We start from the raw sequence: 14,554 nt of genomic DNA, 5'->3' as shown, positions 1-14,554 counted from the left end.
TTCAGTGTTGAGGCAGCTGTGGGGTCTTGCTCAAGGGTCCTGCCAAGCCAGGAGTGTTCTGTAACAACAGACACCATACAAGAAACAAGTTATGTTTTACCAGCACCGTGATGTGAATTTTCCCCTCTGTTTATCTGTGTTTGCATGTGCACTATAGTGGCCAACACAGTGGATTGTCCTTGCAGCTCACCTGCCCCTCCTGATGGCGTGGCTCTTGCATATAAAGGCAAGAGAAAGAAAAATACCTCAGACAGGCTTTGGAAAGGTCCCCAAAATAATAGAGACTTAAACAGAGATTTGATATCTGGCTGTATTTTAGATTAACTTCATTTTGAATCACATAGTAGAAGACATTAAAAAAAAAAGAAAAAAATTTCAAAGTAGATTGGAGTGGGTAGTTTAAATTTCAGGTTGTGTGTGATAACACAGGCTTGCAGGCTGGGTTCAATGCAGTCTGACTCTCTTTGCTGCTTAGCCCTAGGAAAATTTATGTAATGGATATTAAAGACTAAATGATCAAAACATAGCAGCAATAGTAATGGGGATTCCTAGACAGTACAGTTTTATGCCATAATGCAGAAGAACAGAATATAAGCCTTGGGATGAAGCTCAGGCTTTTTTATAGAGCTTTTGGTCAAATAAACTGTGAGGTTTAGAGCAATGTTTGTGTAGTTTAAAGTTTGGTAATTGGATTCTGTTGTGAAGAGCATGTTATGTAAGGATAGTTATTGGTAAATACACTTCCAAAGTAAACATCACAAGTCCTTTAAAAGGAGCACGGTTCCAAGAAAAGCTGAGAGAATTTTATAAACACCATTAGCTTTAAATACAAACTGATTTGTGCAGTAATGTTTCATTTACACAGTAAGTCACAGAAATCATGAATGTTTGCAATTACTGCTGCATAAACCTGGATTCCCATTGCTCCTGCTTCTCAGACCATTTCAGACCTGGCAGATCTGCTGATGTACGTGTGACTGCAGTAGTAGAAATGCGTGTGGGACAGTAGCTGTGGGTAATGAGGCTAGCCCAGAGCTACAGCATATCCTGGAGTTAGTCCCATACTGGAAGCATCATTTTACATCTGCTGTTTGTGTATGCTGACACACAGTAGAGGTTAAAGTTCTCAAATACTCGTTAGACTCTTGTAAGATGATCACAGTAAAAATGGTAGTGGCAACTGAGGATACCTTCCAGTTACGCAGTGCTGCCTCTTTCCAAAAATGACCGCTCCCGCATGGTCTCTGCTAGAAGGGCAGATTATATAGAATCATAGAATCATTTAGATTGGAAAAGATGTTTAAGATCGAGTCCAACTGTTGACCCAGCACTGCCAAGTCCACCACTAGACCATGTCCCTAAGTGCCAGGTCTACATGACTTTTAAATACCTCTAGGGATGGTGACTCCACCACTTCGCTGGGCAGCCTGTGCCAGTGCTTAACAACCCTTCCGGTGAAGAAATTTTTCCTAATATCCAATCTAAACCTCCCCTGTCGCAACTTGAGGCCGTTTCCTCTTGTCCCATTGCCTGTTCCTTGGGAGCAGAGACCGACCCCCCTTGCTACACCCTCCTGTCAGGGAGCTCTAGAGAGCGAGAAGGTCTCCCCTCAGCTTCCTTTTCTCCAGGTTGAACACCCCAGGTCCCTCAGCTGCTCCTCATGAGACTTGTGCTCCAGACCCCTCACCAGTTCCATTGCCCTTCTCTGGACATGCTCCAGCACCTCAATTTCTTTCTTGTCATGAGGGTCCCAAAACTGAACGCAGCACTCAGGGTGTGTCCTCATCAGTGCTGAGTACAGGGGGACGGTCACTGCCCCAGTCCTGCTGGCCACACCATTCCTGACACAGGCCAGGATGCTATTGGCCTTCTTGGCCACCTGGGCACACTGCTGGCTCATGTTCAGCCGGCCGTTGACCAGTAACCCCAGGGCCTTTTCCACTGGGCAGCTTTCCAGCCACTCTGCCCCAAGCCTGTAGCACTGCATGGGGTTGTTGTGGCCCAAGTGCAGGACCCGGCATTTGGCCTTATTGGACCTCGTACAGGTGGCCTCAGCCCATTGATCCAGCTTGTCCAGATCCCTGTGAATATGAGCATATGGATGCTCCAAAGCCGTTTCAGCTCGAAGTCAGATGAGTTGGCTGGGACCTCCTTCAACAATGGTTTACTGTGGCTGGTGCTGCCTGGTGCAGGTGGAGTGCTGGTGTTACCTGTGTTGCTAGCTGAGCTGTGGGAATGCTACCTTCATCAGCAAGGCAGTAACCAACAACATAATGTTGCTGGTGAAAGCTGCCATACACTAAGGGACTGTTTCTGTGGTAACCATCTTCTCAATAGCTGTGGTCTAAGGTCTGCAGCTATGAATACTGTTGTAATAGTGTTTTCATCTGGTACTATTTCATGGGGAAAGAAGGTTGAATATGCACATCTGAAGAATAACAGTGAAGCAAAGCTGAAAACCTTGTTTTATAGTTGTCTTTTTAGGCTAGCTGTGTGAAAATATCTAATTTAGGTGGTTGGGTAAGGTTGCTTTAGAACTAAGCAATTGATGGGCACTTAGAAGTGTCTGCTTTAAGTTGCATGCTGTTGTACATCCAGCATAAGGGCCAAATTTTGAAAATTCTAACTAATCCTCTATTTTGTAGGTCTTTTCAAAGTATCTATGTAGACTTCCACCTCTTCCAAGGGCTTTGATCATTCCTACATCTCATTTTTCTAGTTGGTAAAACACATGATGCTTTCATTAGATGAGTGTCGGAAGGAAGGGTGATACTTACATAATATTGAGAACAAGTTAAGTGCAGTATTCTGTAAGCTCAAATGGTTGTTTTCAGGTCTCCAAGACCAAAAAGATTTTAAACTATATGTAATGTGAAACAAATAAGGATGGGCTGGTTTGTGTATTCTGCTTCTGCCGTCAGGCAGACCTGATTGTAATACGCTTACAGTACCCATCTGAAGAGCCAGCAAAATTCACTGCAGCAGACTTGCCAGCAAATATTTGTTTAAACTCAATTAAATCTGTGTGAAGATTTGGATGATTATTTTGCATTCATCAAACCCCTTCCTGTTTTTCATGCAGCAGAGCAATGTGAGTAATCAAAGCTAAAATGATGAGAAAATATTCCCATTAATTTGAGTGGGCATGGAAGTTTGTGCTTGTGCTACTGGTTTCTGACTGCCTCAAAGAAAATACACTTAAGTGCTGATAGTGGTTTAAGAATCATGGTGTGGTTTGTGAGTCTGCTCTATTATTTTTAAGGAGAAAAATATACAGTAAAATCAAGCAGTAGCCCAGTCCCTTGTGTCTGTCCCTTTCCAGCCTTCCCCTGGGTGAGCCTATGCTGACTTTTTGTTCTGATCAGAAAAGCGCTTCTAAAGTAACTCTCCTGATCATCTCAGGTCATTGTACTTTGGTTCCTGTAGGGCTACCAAGATGATTAGGGGACTGGAACACCTCTCTTACAAAGAAAGACTGAGGGAATTGGGTCTCTTTAGTCTGGAAACAAGACGGTTGAGGGGGGACCTGATCCATGCTTACAAATACTTAAAGGGTGGGTGCCAGGCTCTTTTCGGTGGTGCCCAGTGACAGGACAAGAGGTAACGGGCATAAACGTGAGTATAGGAAGTTCCACCTAAACATGAGGAGGAACTTCTTTACCTTGAGGGTGGCAGAGCACTGGAACAGGCTGCCCAGGGAGGTGGTGGAGTCTCCATCTCTGGAGACATTCAAAACCCGCCTGGACACATTCCTGTGCAATCTGCTCTAAGGTGGCCCTGCTCTGGCAGGGAGGTTGGACTAGATGATCTCCAGAGGTCCCTTCCAACCCTATGATTCCACGTTGAAAAGCAGTCTCAGAGGTTGCAAACTGAACTCCTTGTGTGTGTCTCTCAACAGAAGAAACAATTAACAAAAGCATGTGGCCAAAAGGTCATTTCGCCTCAGTCTGTGTCTTCTTTTCGGTGTGGTCTGAGCTTTTGATGCAATTGGGTATTAAAGTCATTATAAAAAGTCATTAAATTTGGCAAAGACAGGTGTTAGAGACTTCAGGAAATGACTCTGAAACCTAGAGTTAGTGTGATTAATGAGAACAGAGTTTCAGAAAATGTGAACTATCGGTAATTAGAAAAACACGTGAATAGGGATGGTTTATTGTTCTGTGAAGGTTTCTTTGCTCTTTGAAGCAGCTGGTATGAGGTGAGTCATGGACCTGCTCTGCTCTGGCTGTTCATACCTTTCTCAATAGCTAGAAGCCTCCATAGACATGTACTTGGTCGTGCAAGTGGGCTCAGCAGGAAAAGGACAAGAATTCAGAGGAAAAAAAGCGCTTCAAGTGCAAGAGTGTCCAGAAAATAGCCTGGCAGCGTGGAAAGGGAGCCTGAGCTATAGAGAAGCACTGTGAAGCAAAGGCACCACACTGAACGGGAGGCAGGGGTGCTGGCAGGGAACACCAGCTTCCTACTCAGCCGTATATCCCTAGCCTTCTGCTTGGCAGCGTGTGTTGCAGGTGATGGACTAAAACAAGCCCTTGCACACAAGGTGCAATGTCAGGGGCACCTGCCCCCCCTGTGTTTCAGAGGCCCCTTTGCTGAAGCTGTGTTGTGGGTAGAAGGGGGAGACTTCATAGGTCTAGAAAATGGCAAACTCTGCTCTCTGAAAGTCAACGTTGGTGTCCTGCCACCAGTGGCTCTGGACCGTGAAACGCGGAAGAATGGAAACTGCATCTGTATGTCTGGTGATGTGTGAAAGACACAGTACTCTCCTCCTGTATCTTGGGCCTGTAGAGGTTTGTTTCTGTTTGAGTTCTGCTGAATCATCACAAACTGTTTCTTGGGTGGAGGCTGCTGGGCATGTTCCAGTTGTAAGATCTCCAGGAAAAATACTTCCGTGATTCACCTATCTTTTTTTATAATGCTTGTCTGTTTGACCTGTCAGGCTGTACAGTATCTGCTCTGCCTCCCACTAATTTGGAAAAATGATGGTAAGATGGGAGTCTTTGCAGAGCAGCAGTTTTGATACCCATATGGAACTCCCCATATTGTTTACTCTAACATTGCTTAATGTGTCAGAGTGCCTCAATGAAATGCTTACCTAGAATGTCACCTTCTGGGCTTAGAAATAGTTGAAACCTGTGACCTGTCTGTCCCGTGCTGTTGCTTTACTTTCAATTTGCTTAGTTTGCTTTGGAGCTAGGACCTAGGAGAAGCCAAACCCCACCTATCCTATTCTCTTAGGACCCAGGAAGCTACTAAAAAGTTGAAATAACCAGTGACAAGATCAAGCGTTCTAACCTCTTTGGAAAAGAACTATTAACCAGGGAGAATATATTTTCCTTTAAGCTCTATGCTTAAAGTGAACACAGCTTGGAGACTTGATGCTGTTGAGCAGACTGCCATATCTGCTGTCTTTGGAGTTGGAAGAGGATTGTTTAATCACGCAAGACTGGTTCAAAGTGAAATCTTTTCACAGTGTAAAAGGCAGAAGGGTTGAGGTACCCCTTACACATACCTCCTCTTGCCTCTCTAGTCTACTAGTGAATGCGCTTGGGCAGCAGCAGTGGAATGGCAGGTCTTCTTTCTTGGGCTCTTTTGTACTTTGTCCTTCTGAGGATGTACTGGGTAGTCTGGGCAGTGTGGTTTCAGCAACGTGCTTTGCACTTTCAGCAGCGTGGTTTCAGCGACATGCTTTGCACTGTGGACTGTTGGCTGTAGGTGAGCCAAAAGCCAATTTAAATCTTGGCAGTGGTGGGACAATTTTCTATGTTGTCCCAATAATACTCCCTAACTCCTTTGGCTATTTGTATGCAATATCCTTGAGAAGACATGTCCTGAAAAAATTTGAAAACCTGACTGTGGTGTTCGAGCTAAAACTCCCTTGAGTTTCTGAGACCAGTGTTATGAAATTCGGTATTTCAGATAAAGAAGAATAAAAACATTCAGAGGAGACAGGACCATTAACAGATGTCAGCCAGAGGCAGCAGGTGGTGTTTGCAATCCCTCAGATTTTATAGTATTATTCTATTCTTGGTTATCTTCTTTTCTCAATCCTGTAGCAATTTAAAAACTGAGTGCCTTCTAGAAACCCAGATCTAGCACTGAGGTGTTCAAAACCACATGTCTGTACTTGGGGATCATTTTCCTAGAGCCAAATGCAAATGATTTTTCTTTCTGCCAGTGTGCTGACATCAGTTTCATGCATCATTTGTTCTTTTAATAACAACCCTTTTTTATTTTTATCTCCCACCCAGCTTCTTCCCTCCATTTGCGTGTGCATTGGAATAGTGGCTGTTTTAATCATTGCAGGAGTTAAACTGACCTCCCATAAACATGGCAGACGAGGACCTTATTTTTCGTATGGAAGGGATTGATAATGCTAGATCAACTACAGCGAACTCTGGAAATTATCTTGATGCTGATAGTGATGATGAAGACAATTATTTTATCTGCCCAATAACTGATGATCTGGTTTCTAACAAGTCTGCCAGTATCAAAGTTGCCAATTATTATAGCAGCTTAGCAAAAACTGAACAGTATGGTTCAAGCTCTTCTCCTAGAAACTCGTTTAGCTTTAAGGTAAGTATTGGCTCCAGCCTTCAGTAAGGTTTTGGGTTTACTTAGCTGGCATGAGAGATTCTCTAACTGCTTCATCTCTTGTAACTAACACTTTTCAATAAAAAAAAAATCTGTTTTTTTTCCAGACCTGCAGTTACTTCCATTAAGCCAATAGTCTGACACTACCATTGAATTGCTTACTGTCCCTTTTAATTCAGTGGGAGATCTTAATCTACAAAAGCAGCAGAATTGAGGCGAACAGTTCACTGCCATTGTGATCAAACCATTAAAACGCAATACATTGATTGGGAGACTTAAAAGATTATACTTCTTGTAAGCTAAATTGGGGCCTGGCAAAAGATATTTTATTATGGATTTTGCCAAGCAGAGTTGTTAATCCATAATATTTTTATTTGGACAAATAAAATTGTAAATGATAAAATTGTAATGATAGGTTTTCCAGTTATAGTTCCTTCTTAGGGAGCTTTTAACATGTTGACTCTTGTGCTTGGACATGAAGTGTCAAACTAAGTGTCATGCTGGCAGTAGCTGCTGACAGTGTACTCACGCAGTATCTGACGTTTTTAAAATGAACAGCAATCACAGCATTGCAGAGAGATCACAGGGGCCTTTGGTGCTTCCTTGGCAGTGTGTCCTATTCCACTCGGCTCCCCTTGCACAGGTCAGGCCAGGCAAAGGGAGACCAGCCCATGGGCTGTGGAGCCTCAAAAACACAAGTGACACTCACTCTATGGATTAGATATTCCAAATGTGCACCATTTCTGCTAATCTAGCATGTCTCAGATTTTTGTCTAGACTGGGATTTAACACATTTCTTGTTAGAAATATTAACATATTATTTAATAGATACTTTAAAGTCACGGGTATGCCTAATGTATGCTTTATTCCTGAAGAGATACCAGAGGGTTTATTTCAGCTAACATATTAAGTAACACATTAAAAGTGAAACACTCTTGTCTAGTAAGATTTTTACCAAGGCTAGTTAATAGAAACATTGAAAGGCACATATTCCTAAGGAAGGTGAAGAGTAAAAATTTAGTATAGACAAGGGGGCAGACCTTCATGTATGCTATACTAAGCAAGTTAAGACACGGTAGGGAGCTTAGTCTAAGTTTGTGTGTACATTTTAGCACGTACTAAGCACTTGCCTCTGGATTTGCAGTGTGAGTTCTGAGTCATGTGGCCTGAGATAAAACTGATAAGGACTTCAGAAATTGCAGTTATTTCCTCCTTCCTAAGCTGTCATGTTACTTCTGCAGAATATATGCACCCATGCTTTGGGCTTCACAAGGCCAAGTTAGCATTTTATCTCCTCTCACAGATAAAATGCATTGGATTGAGATGTGGAGCAAGCAAGTCTCCATCTGTTGCTTGAGCTGCAGAAATGGTGACTTCCAGCACACAGACAGGACTGACAATATCTTAAACAACCACAGCCTGGTCTGATCAGAGTCTACCTGTTAGATCCCAAAGCTAATGGCAGTGTGGGCGATTGATAATGAAAAGCAGAGAAAGAAAGAACAATGACTATTAACTCTGCCTTTAAACAGGACTCAGCAATGTTTAATTAGCTAGCTAACAGGCAAGACCCTTTTAATGTGTATTTTCCAATTAAAAAAAAATTGCCAACTTACCTCAATAGATTTGTTCACATAAGTTCTAAGAATGAACTTAAATTAGGAATATAAATCGAAGAGTGGCGCTTTTTTTTTTTTAATTAACAAAGAGAACAGAGACTCTTTGCCAGTCATTTGTCTTATCACATGTATTTTCCTACTTTTATGTTTCTCGTGCGTCCTTTAGAATGACACACAGCATCGTTTTAAGCACGGCTCTGTGGTTGACCATAGTCGGGTAGGTTAAAAAGAAAATGTGAACACAATATATAATAGATGCATTAAGATTTTTTTTGTTTTGGTTTGGTTTTTTTCCTTTTAAGGCCTTTTTTTGTTCATTATTTTATTGTCTGGGAGAATTGCTTGCCTCAGCCCATAAAAACCATCAAGTCAAAACTAAAAAAGATACCTCTTAAATGAAATAGTACCCATCTTTTGTTCTCTGCCCTGAAATATCACTTCTTTTAAAGCGCATGTCTGTAGCTGTTTCTTCACAGTATTTGCTACTGTGGGCAAGAGTAGAATGGATGCAAGACATCTACTTAGTATGGCAGCCACACACCTACAGCAGGAGAAAAATTGCACTGTTAGCACCATTTCCATGAAGTACAACTTCTGTTTGTTTGAAGATTAGAATGCAGCTTTTGTACAAAGCACCTCACAAGATCAAGCATAAGTAATTAATTTATTTAAATCATTACTCAGCATGGACACAGATCACCCTTTTGGAGAGGGACTCTACTCAAGAATGATTTGATATAGATAGTTGACCAAGCCTTGACTTGTTTCTGTCTCCCTATTTTTTTCATATATATTCAAGCATGGAAGTTCCCAGCTCCATATGAAATGTATATCATCGCATGATCTAAGGCAACTTCATTTTCTTCTGAAACACAAAGGAAATATTTGTCCGCATGTCTTTTAAACTTGTTTTATTTATTGTAGTATTGTGTTAGTTTTGTGTTTTTATTGTCAGAAAGGGGGACATTTAAATTGCTTGCAAGGTATGCAGATTTACAGCTGAAATAAATAAACATGAACAATTTAAAAGCTCAGCTGCTTCAAGAACTTCTTGATGCCATTGCTGACATCAATTTATACTTTATTATTTTTTTAAGTTTTGGCTGAGATTTAAATTCCAAAGGAAAAAAAAAAACCCAACTAATATTTTAAAAGATACTGTTTCTGCATACTTGAAATTCAGTTACAGAGGCAGTAACAAAATCTCAGAGCTCAGTAGTTCTTTACTGGTGCGGGTGCAGAGTGGCCTTTTCTCCTGCTCACCTTGCAGGTCTTTGGCACATTACAGGATCATATCTCCAGGAACAGTACAATGTAAAAAGAGGGGGATCAAAATGTTAGGAGAAAAGCATCCAAATTAGCTGGTAGAGAAAGACTTTATATTCCAGAAAACTCCTTTGATTTTTTTTACTCTTGACTTGGTGGAGATTGAAATAGCTACTTGTCTGGAATTGTTATAATAATCCACTTTTACAACATTCTAATTTCTTCTTTCTTATGCTGAACACAATTTGGGGGCCTTGGGGTTTACAGAACTTTTTTTCTTCATTCATACTGCTAATGGACTTTTTTATGCTTACACTGTCAGCATATGCTGTGAGTTACAAAAAGTTAAAAATCAAAACAGTAAAAGTGAATTAATGTCATCTAAGTGTGACTTACCACTATTTGCAGCATGTTTGAGATATTTGCCAATTACAACAGAGTTTGCAAATTACACTTTGCGTATACTAGACTAGATTCTGTTTTCGCTAACTGTATGATGGTGCAAATTCAGCTAAACCCTGATGCTTTATATTTTTGAACTGTGTTTCATTATACTTGAAGCTATAAAATGTCAGAGTGGTCTTCTGTACCACTTGGTTCCTGCTCTGAGTAGTGCTTTGGGGGGTTGTGTAGTTGCATGTCTTCATAGCATTGGGATCTTGATGTGCTCTAGAAAATGCCATTGTTGTGAGTTGCCCCTGATTATAAATAACCTGCCAGTTTGTAACTTCTTCAGGAAACCTGGAAACATGCTATTCAGAAAGCTAAGCACATGCCTGATCCGTGGGCAGAATTTCATCTTGAGGACATTGAGACGGAACAAGCCACTCGTTACAGGTCTGTGGGTCTTTCTGCTTTTAACGCCAGTGTTAAGAATGTGCTGTTTTATGCATGGACTGTGTTTGTGTAGGGCAGAATATGTGTAATTACATGGCTGAAGAACTTTCAATAATGCCCAAAGTGAGTGTGTCTTAACTGAATTTCCCAGGAATACGTAAATACTGCTCATCATCAAAAAATAAACCTTTCAGCAACCCAGCATCACTCTCTCTCTCTCTTTCCCACCTACATAGTATCTACGAGTTTTACCATCTAGATAGGAAACAAGGCTGAAAAGTATTTTCTAGTTGATTTATTAATGCTGTAAACTTAATCTCATAAGGAAATGAATCCCAAGAAAGAGGCAGCATACTTAGTTTGAATACTTTAGGAAAAAAAGGCAACATAACAATCTGTACCTTTCCCAAAATAGCAGTTTCACTGTTGCCTGTCCATGCGGTATTGCTGCATGTGGCTGGAATTTAAAGCCTTATAAAGTCCAGAATAGCTCAGCATGGTGTACGTGCTGAAATGGAGTTTGGCCCTTAAACTATTCTCAGTGCTTTAGCACAGCTTTGCCAAAATGTTTACCCTGCTGACACAGGTTTCTGGGTGGAAGGGGTAGGAGTTAGAGGCCAGTTAATTACCACTTAGCATCAGTGTTTGGGAGGCCTCCCTTCCAGTCACATAACACTGTCACACAGTGTTCTTCTTCCCTATAGACTCCTTCTGTCCCTGCTCAGCCACACAGTCCTGAAATAGTATGCATATTTTAAAATACAATTAAGTGACAATATTGGTTTAGAGCTACTGGAATACCCTATTAAAAAAAGAAGGCTCTGATATTCCTATTTCCACCTCTTTTGTCTGCTGCAAACTGGGGTGATACAGTATGAGGGGGTATATAGGGTGTCTGCATGCATGAGGTGCTCAGTGCAGGGCGAATCAGGCTGGAAACAGTCATGTGTTGGTGACTCAACCACTGTGGTTCTCAATTTGTTTTTTACTATGTTGGGAGTTAAGGGGATGGGGAGAAACCACAGTCGTACTCTTTATGTTATCATAGGGTTGTGCAGACACTTGCTCCTCCCTTGGTGCAGTGTTGAGTGGTTCTTGGTCCCGCTGCTTTTCACAGCCACAGCTGGTGCTGCGTTCTACTCATGTCCTCCACTGCAGATCCCCAGCCAGAACCAGGTTCGCACAAGCTCAAGGTTGGGAGAGACAACCTGTTCAGCGTGTAGGGCTTGGTAAGGCGCTTTCTGCCCCCAGTGTACTGCCTAGGCATCACAAAGGAGATTTAATGTCAAAGCAGGCAAAGCCTAATTTGCAGTGTTGCAAAAGTTCAGCTTCTGTAGCGGAATCTGTTCATTGTCAGTAGGATTCAGTGTCTCCTCAAAGAGCTATACATATTTCTTCTTTCCCACTGGAAATAAGGAGGGCAGGAGTGTGGTGGGAAGACTAAAAGTTTTTGTGTTGGAGTGGTGGCAGCACTTTTTAGCAGTCAGCTAGAGATAAGGAAGGATAGGCGCTGGGGATGGGAGGATTTGGGTTCCTTCTGCATTTTTCTAAGAGGTGCAACTCCTGATTTTGCAGGTACAATGCAGTTACTGGGGACTGGGTTGAAGATGAAGTCCTCATCAAGATGGCTTCACAAGTAAGATCACACTGTCCTTCATGTTTATTAGCAGCCAAATTTGTCATTTCCTTCCCGTTATTGAACAGTAGCAGCAAGATGTTCTCCTCATATAGAAGTTCTGAAATCTCAATGTAATTCTTTTTTCCTACCTCCCTTTCTCCTTGGCTCATCCATTATGTTTTGGTGTCCCAACAGCCTTTTCTCCCCAGGGCAGGGTAGAACATGGAGTCAGCTCTTCCCCATCAGCAACGTGAGGCATTTGTTCCTTTCCCAGTGATCTCCCTCCCATTTCAGCCCTCCTGTTTCCTGCTGGCCTCATCTCCCTGCCTGGCAATAGTCCTACTGTTTTGTGTGCTTCCAAATAATTTCTACTCTTAGGATGAAAACAGACTGAATTTTTGGTATGTGAGGGTAGAAGCTACTGTCACTTCCCAGTTCAATCGTGGGGTTGGTGGGGTGTTGGAGTCCCCTTGCTCTGTTACTGACATAGCATGCGGCGTCTGGGGAGGTGAGGCTCTGTTTGGCATATCCTCTACAGAAGCCTAAATGCAGAGAGCATGAGGTCTGCAAAGCCAGTTTCTCTATGCAATCACAACAGAACTGACTCCAAACTAGAGAGAGAATTTAAATAGCTTATTTAAAAGACATGTCACGTCCGCTCCATGGGATATTGAGGAGAGACTTATTCCTGATGGCTTTTCCCCACATTACTACTTACACCGCCAGTAGGTTTTCATTTTTCTTTGAGGAGACACATATTGTATAGAGCCTGTTTGAGAGCTGCTTTCTTCAGGATATAAAGGGGGAAGACATGGTTGTGTCTCTTGCTGTTTAGAAATTAACTTTGTGGAAATGGCAATGCTGTGGTTCTGTTTTTTCTTTTCCCTAGCCTTTTGGCCGTGGAGCAATGCGAGAGTGTTTCAGAACGTAAGTATCTGCTGACTTTATCTTTGTTGGCCTCCATGCAGTATTTTCTTCAGTGGTGACTGGAATTTCATTTACGAGTGGTGGAAATTGTGTAGAGTGTGGCTACCCATCAGCTCCCTGCTGTGCCTTTCTAAAAGGCAGAACTGAGGGGTTTATTTGTGTTTGTGTGAATCCAGACAGCACAGGGAGCGGATTCAGAAAGCAGAACATTCTCTTAAGGGAAGCACAAGCAAGTGTGATGCAGGCATCCAGTGAGCTTGCTTTGGAAAGTCAAGCCAGTGCCCGTACTGGAACTGCAGTGGGATGGATAACATGCAATCATATCCAGTTCCAGCAAGTATAATCAGCCTATCGATTAGTAATTCATAAATTTGTGCTATTTCCACCATGTCTTGGAGGCAAAATGCTCATAAAAATACAGAAGCAGCTGCTTTGTTTCCGTGTTCCTAGTGTGCTAAAATATCTTTGAATTTTATATGAGGCTGTGGGTCTGTGCAGCCAAAAGGCCAACTTGAGGCCTTATAATTAGGCAGAGAAAAGGGGAAAGAATAGTTGTACGATGCAATCTCAATTCAGAAAGCCTCCCTCGGTAAAGAAGGTTATCTTTCCAGAGTTTACTTGGGAACACATGTACCGGAATAATCCTGTTCTAAGAAAGGCAGAGTTCGAATACTCACAGTTACTCTTTCCAGAAGGGTAAAGTGTGGGAGAAGAGTACCCCACCCTTTCCAGGCTCTGGAAATGAATTAAATTAGTATTTCCTGGAAAAAGTACGTGTATGTACTTAAAGCTGCTCCCCCTTCTTTTCAGCTGCGGAATCCAGACAAATTACATATCATGTCTGGTTTCACTTCTGCAAAGAGAGAAACTCCTGAATGACAGAAACGCGATGTTTTGAACTTGAGCAAAAAGGAGGAAAAGTAACCCTTCAGTCCTCCAGTTTGGCATGGTTTCAGTGTCAGTTAATGTTGGTGGCTCTGTTCTTGCAAAGCCACCAACAGTGGCTAGATACAGCAGTGAATGAAGCCTAAGAAATAACAAATCTTAGCCTGCTGACATTGCTTTTAGCTCTTGTTGTTTACCAAATTCCCCTTTACACAGTATCTTGAATAGTGCCATAAACAGAAATTTATCTTTGCAGCTTTGCCTTAACCTCTTGTACAAAGAAGGCGTAACTCGTATTTCAGTTTCCTACTGATGGATTTTTCCGTAACTCTCAGTGGTGTACTGATGTTTCCCATCTGGAGCTTTCTCTTCTACATTTTTGCAACTCTGCAAGATTTTAGTCGTGACAGTGACAGCATTAGCTGCACTTGGCTCAATGAACTTCAAAGAGTATTTGCTTTAGAAGAGCATATGAGCTGGCTTGTTTTATGCAGAGAAATCTGTTTCTTCAGAGAACTGGAAAGGTTTCAAATCCTGGCCAAAACTCTTATCTTACCTGCTTGTTCCTTCTTTCCAAGGCCTCTGTTACAGTGACTGCCCATCCCTGCAGGAGGACAGACAATCTGATGTTGCTTTGCATTTAGACTGTCCCTTGTACCAAGACCTCCGCACCATGGTCTTGGGAGGGAGAGGGGAAGGGTTGAGAGCTTGAGTGCTGCTGCTAGCTTCTCAACACGTACAGTTTGCCGTGGCACCAAGAAAGTCTTAGAGAACCAGTGTTCGTTACTGAGCAGAGTATGAGAACTGCTCA

General features: G+C 42.1%; 1 protein-coding gene across 3 annotated transcripts in view; it reads left to right on the top strand.

The window, feature by feature from the left end:
* EEF2K (eukaryotic elongation factor 2 kinase) overlaps window positions 1-14,554 on the top strand; it is a 33,587-nt gene that overhangs the window by 1,702 nt on the left and 17,331 nt on the right. For 2 of the 3 annotated variants that reach the window (XM_082490563.1, XM_082490562.1), the window contains exons 2-5: window positions 6,249-6,573; window positions 10,213-10,313; window positions 11,889-11,949; window positions 12,821-12,858. In XM_082490563.1, the coding sequence (XP_082346689.1) occupies window positions 6,328-6,573; window positions 10,213-10,313; window positions 11,889-11,949; window positions 12,821-12,858 (446 nt within the window). In that variant the 5' untranslated portion in view covers window positions 6,249-6,327. Of the gene's footprint in view, window positions 1-6,248; window positions 6,574-8,376; window positions 8,428-10,212; window positions 10,314-11,888; window positions 11,950-12,820; window positions 12,859-14,554 lie in introns of all 3 variants that reach the window. The other variant, XM_082490561.1, reaches the window with a different exon arrangement.

Source organism: Vanellus vanellus (genome assembly GCF_965231255.1).
Source record: "Vanellus vanellus genome assembly, chromosome: 14".
Lineage (NCBI taxonomy): Eukaryota > Metazoa > Chordata > Aves > Charadriiformes > Charadriidae > Vanellus > Vanellus vanellus.
This window is presented reverse-complemented; position numbering and strand designations above follow the sequence as displayed.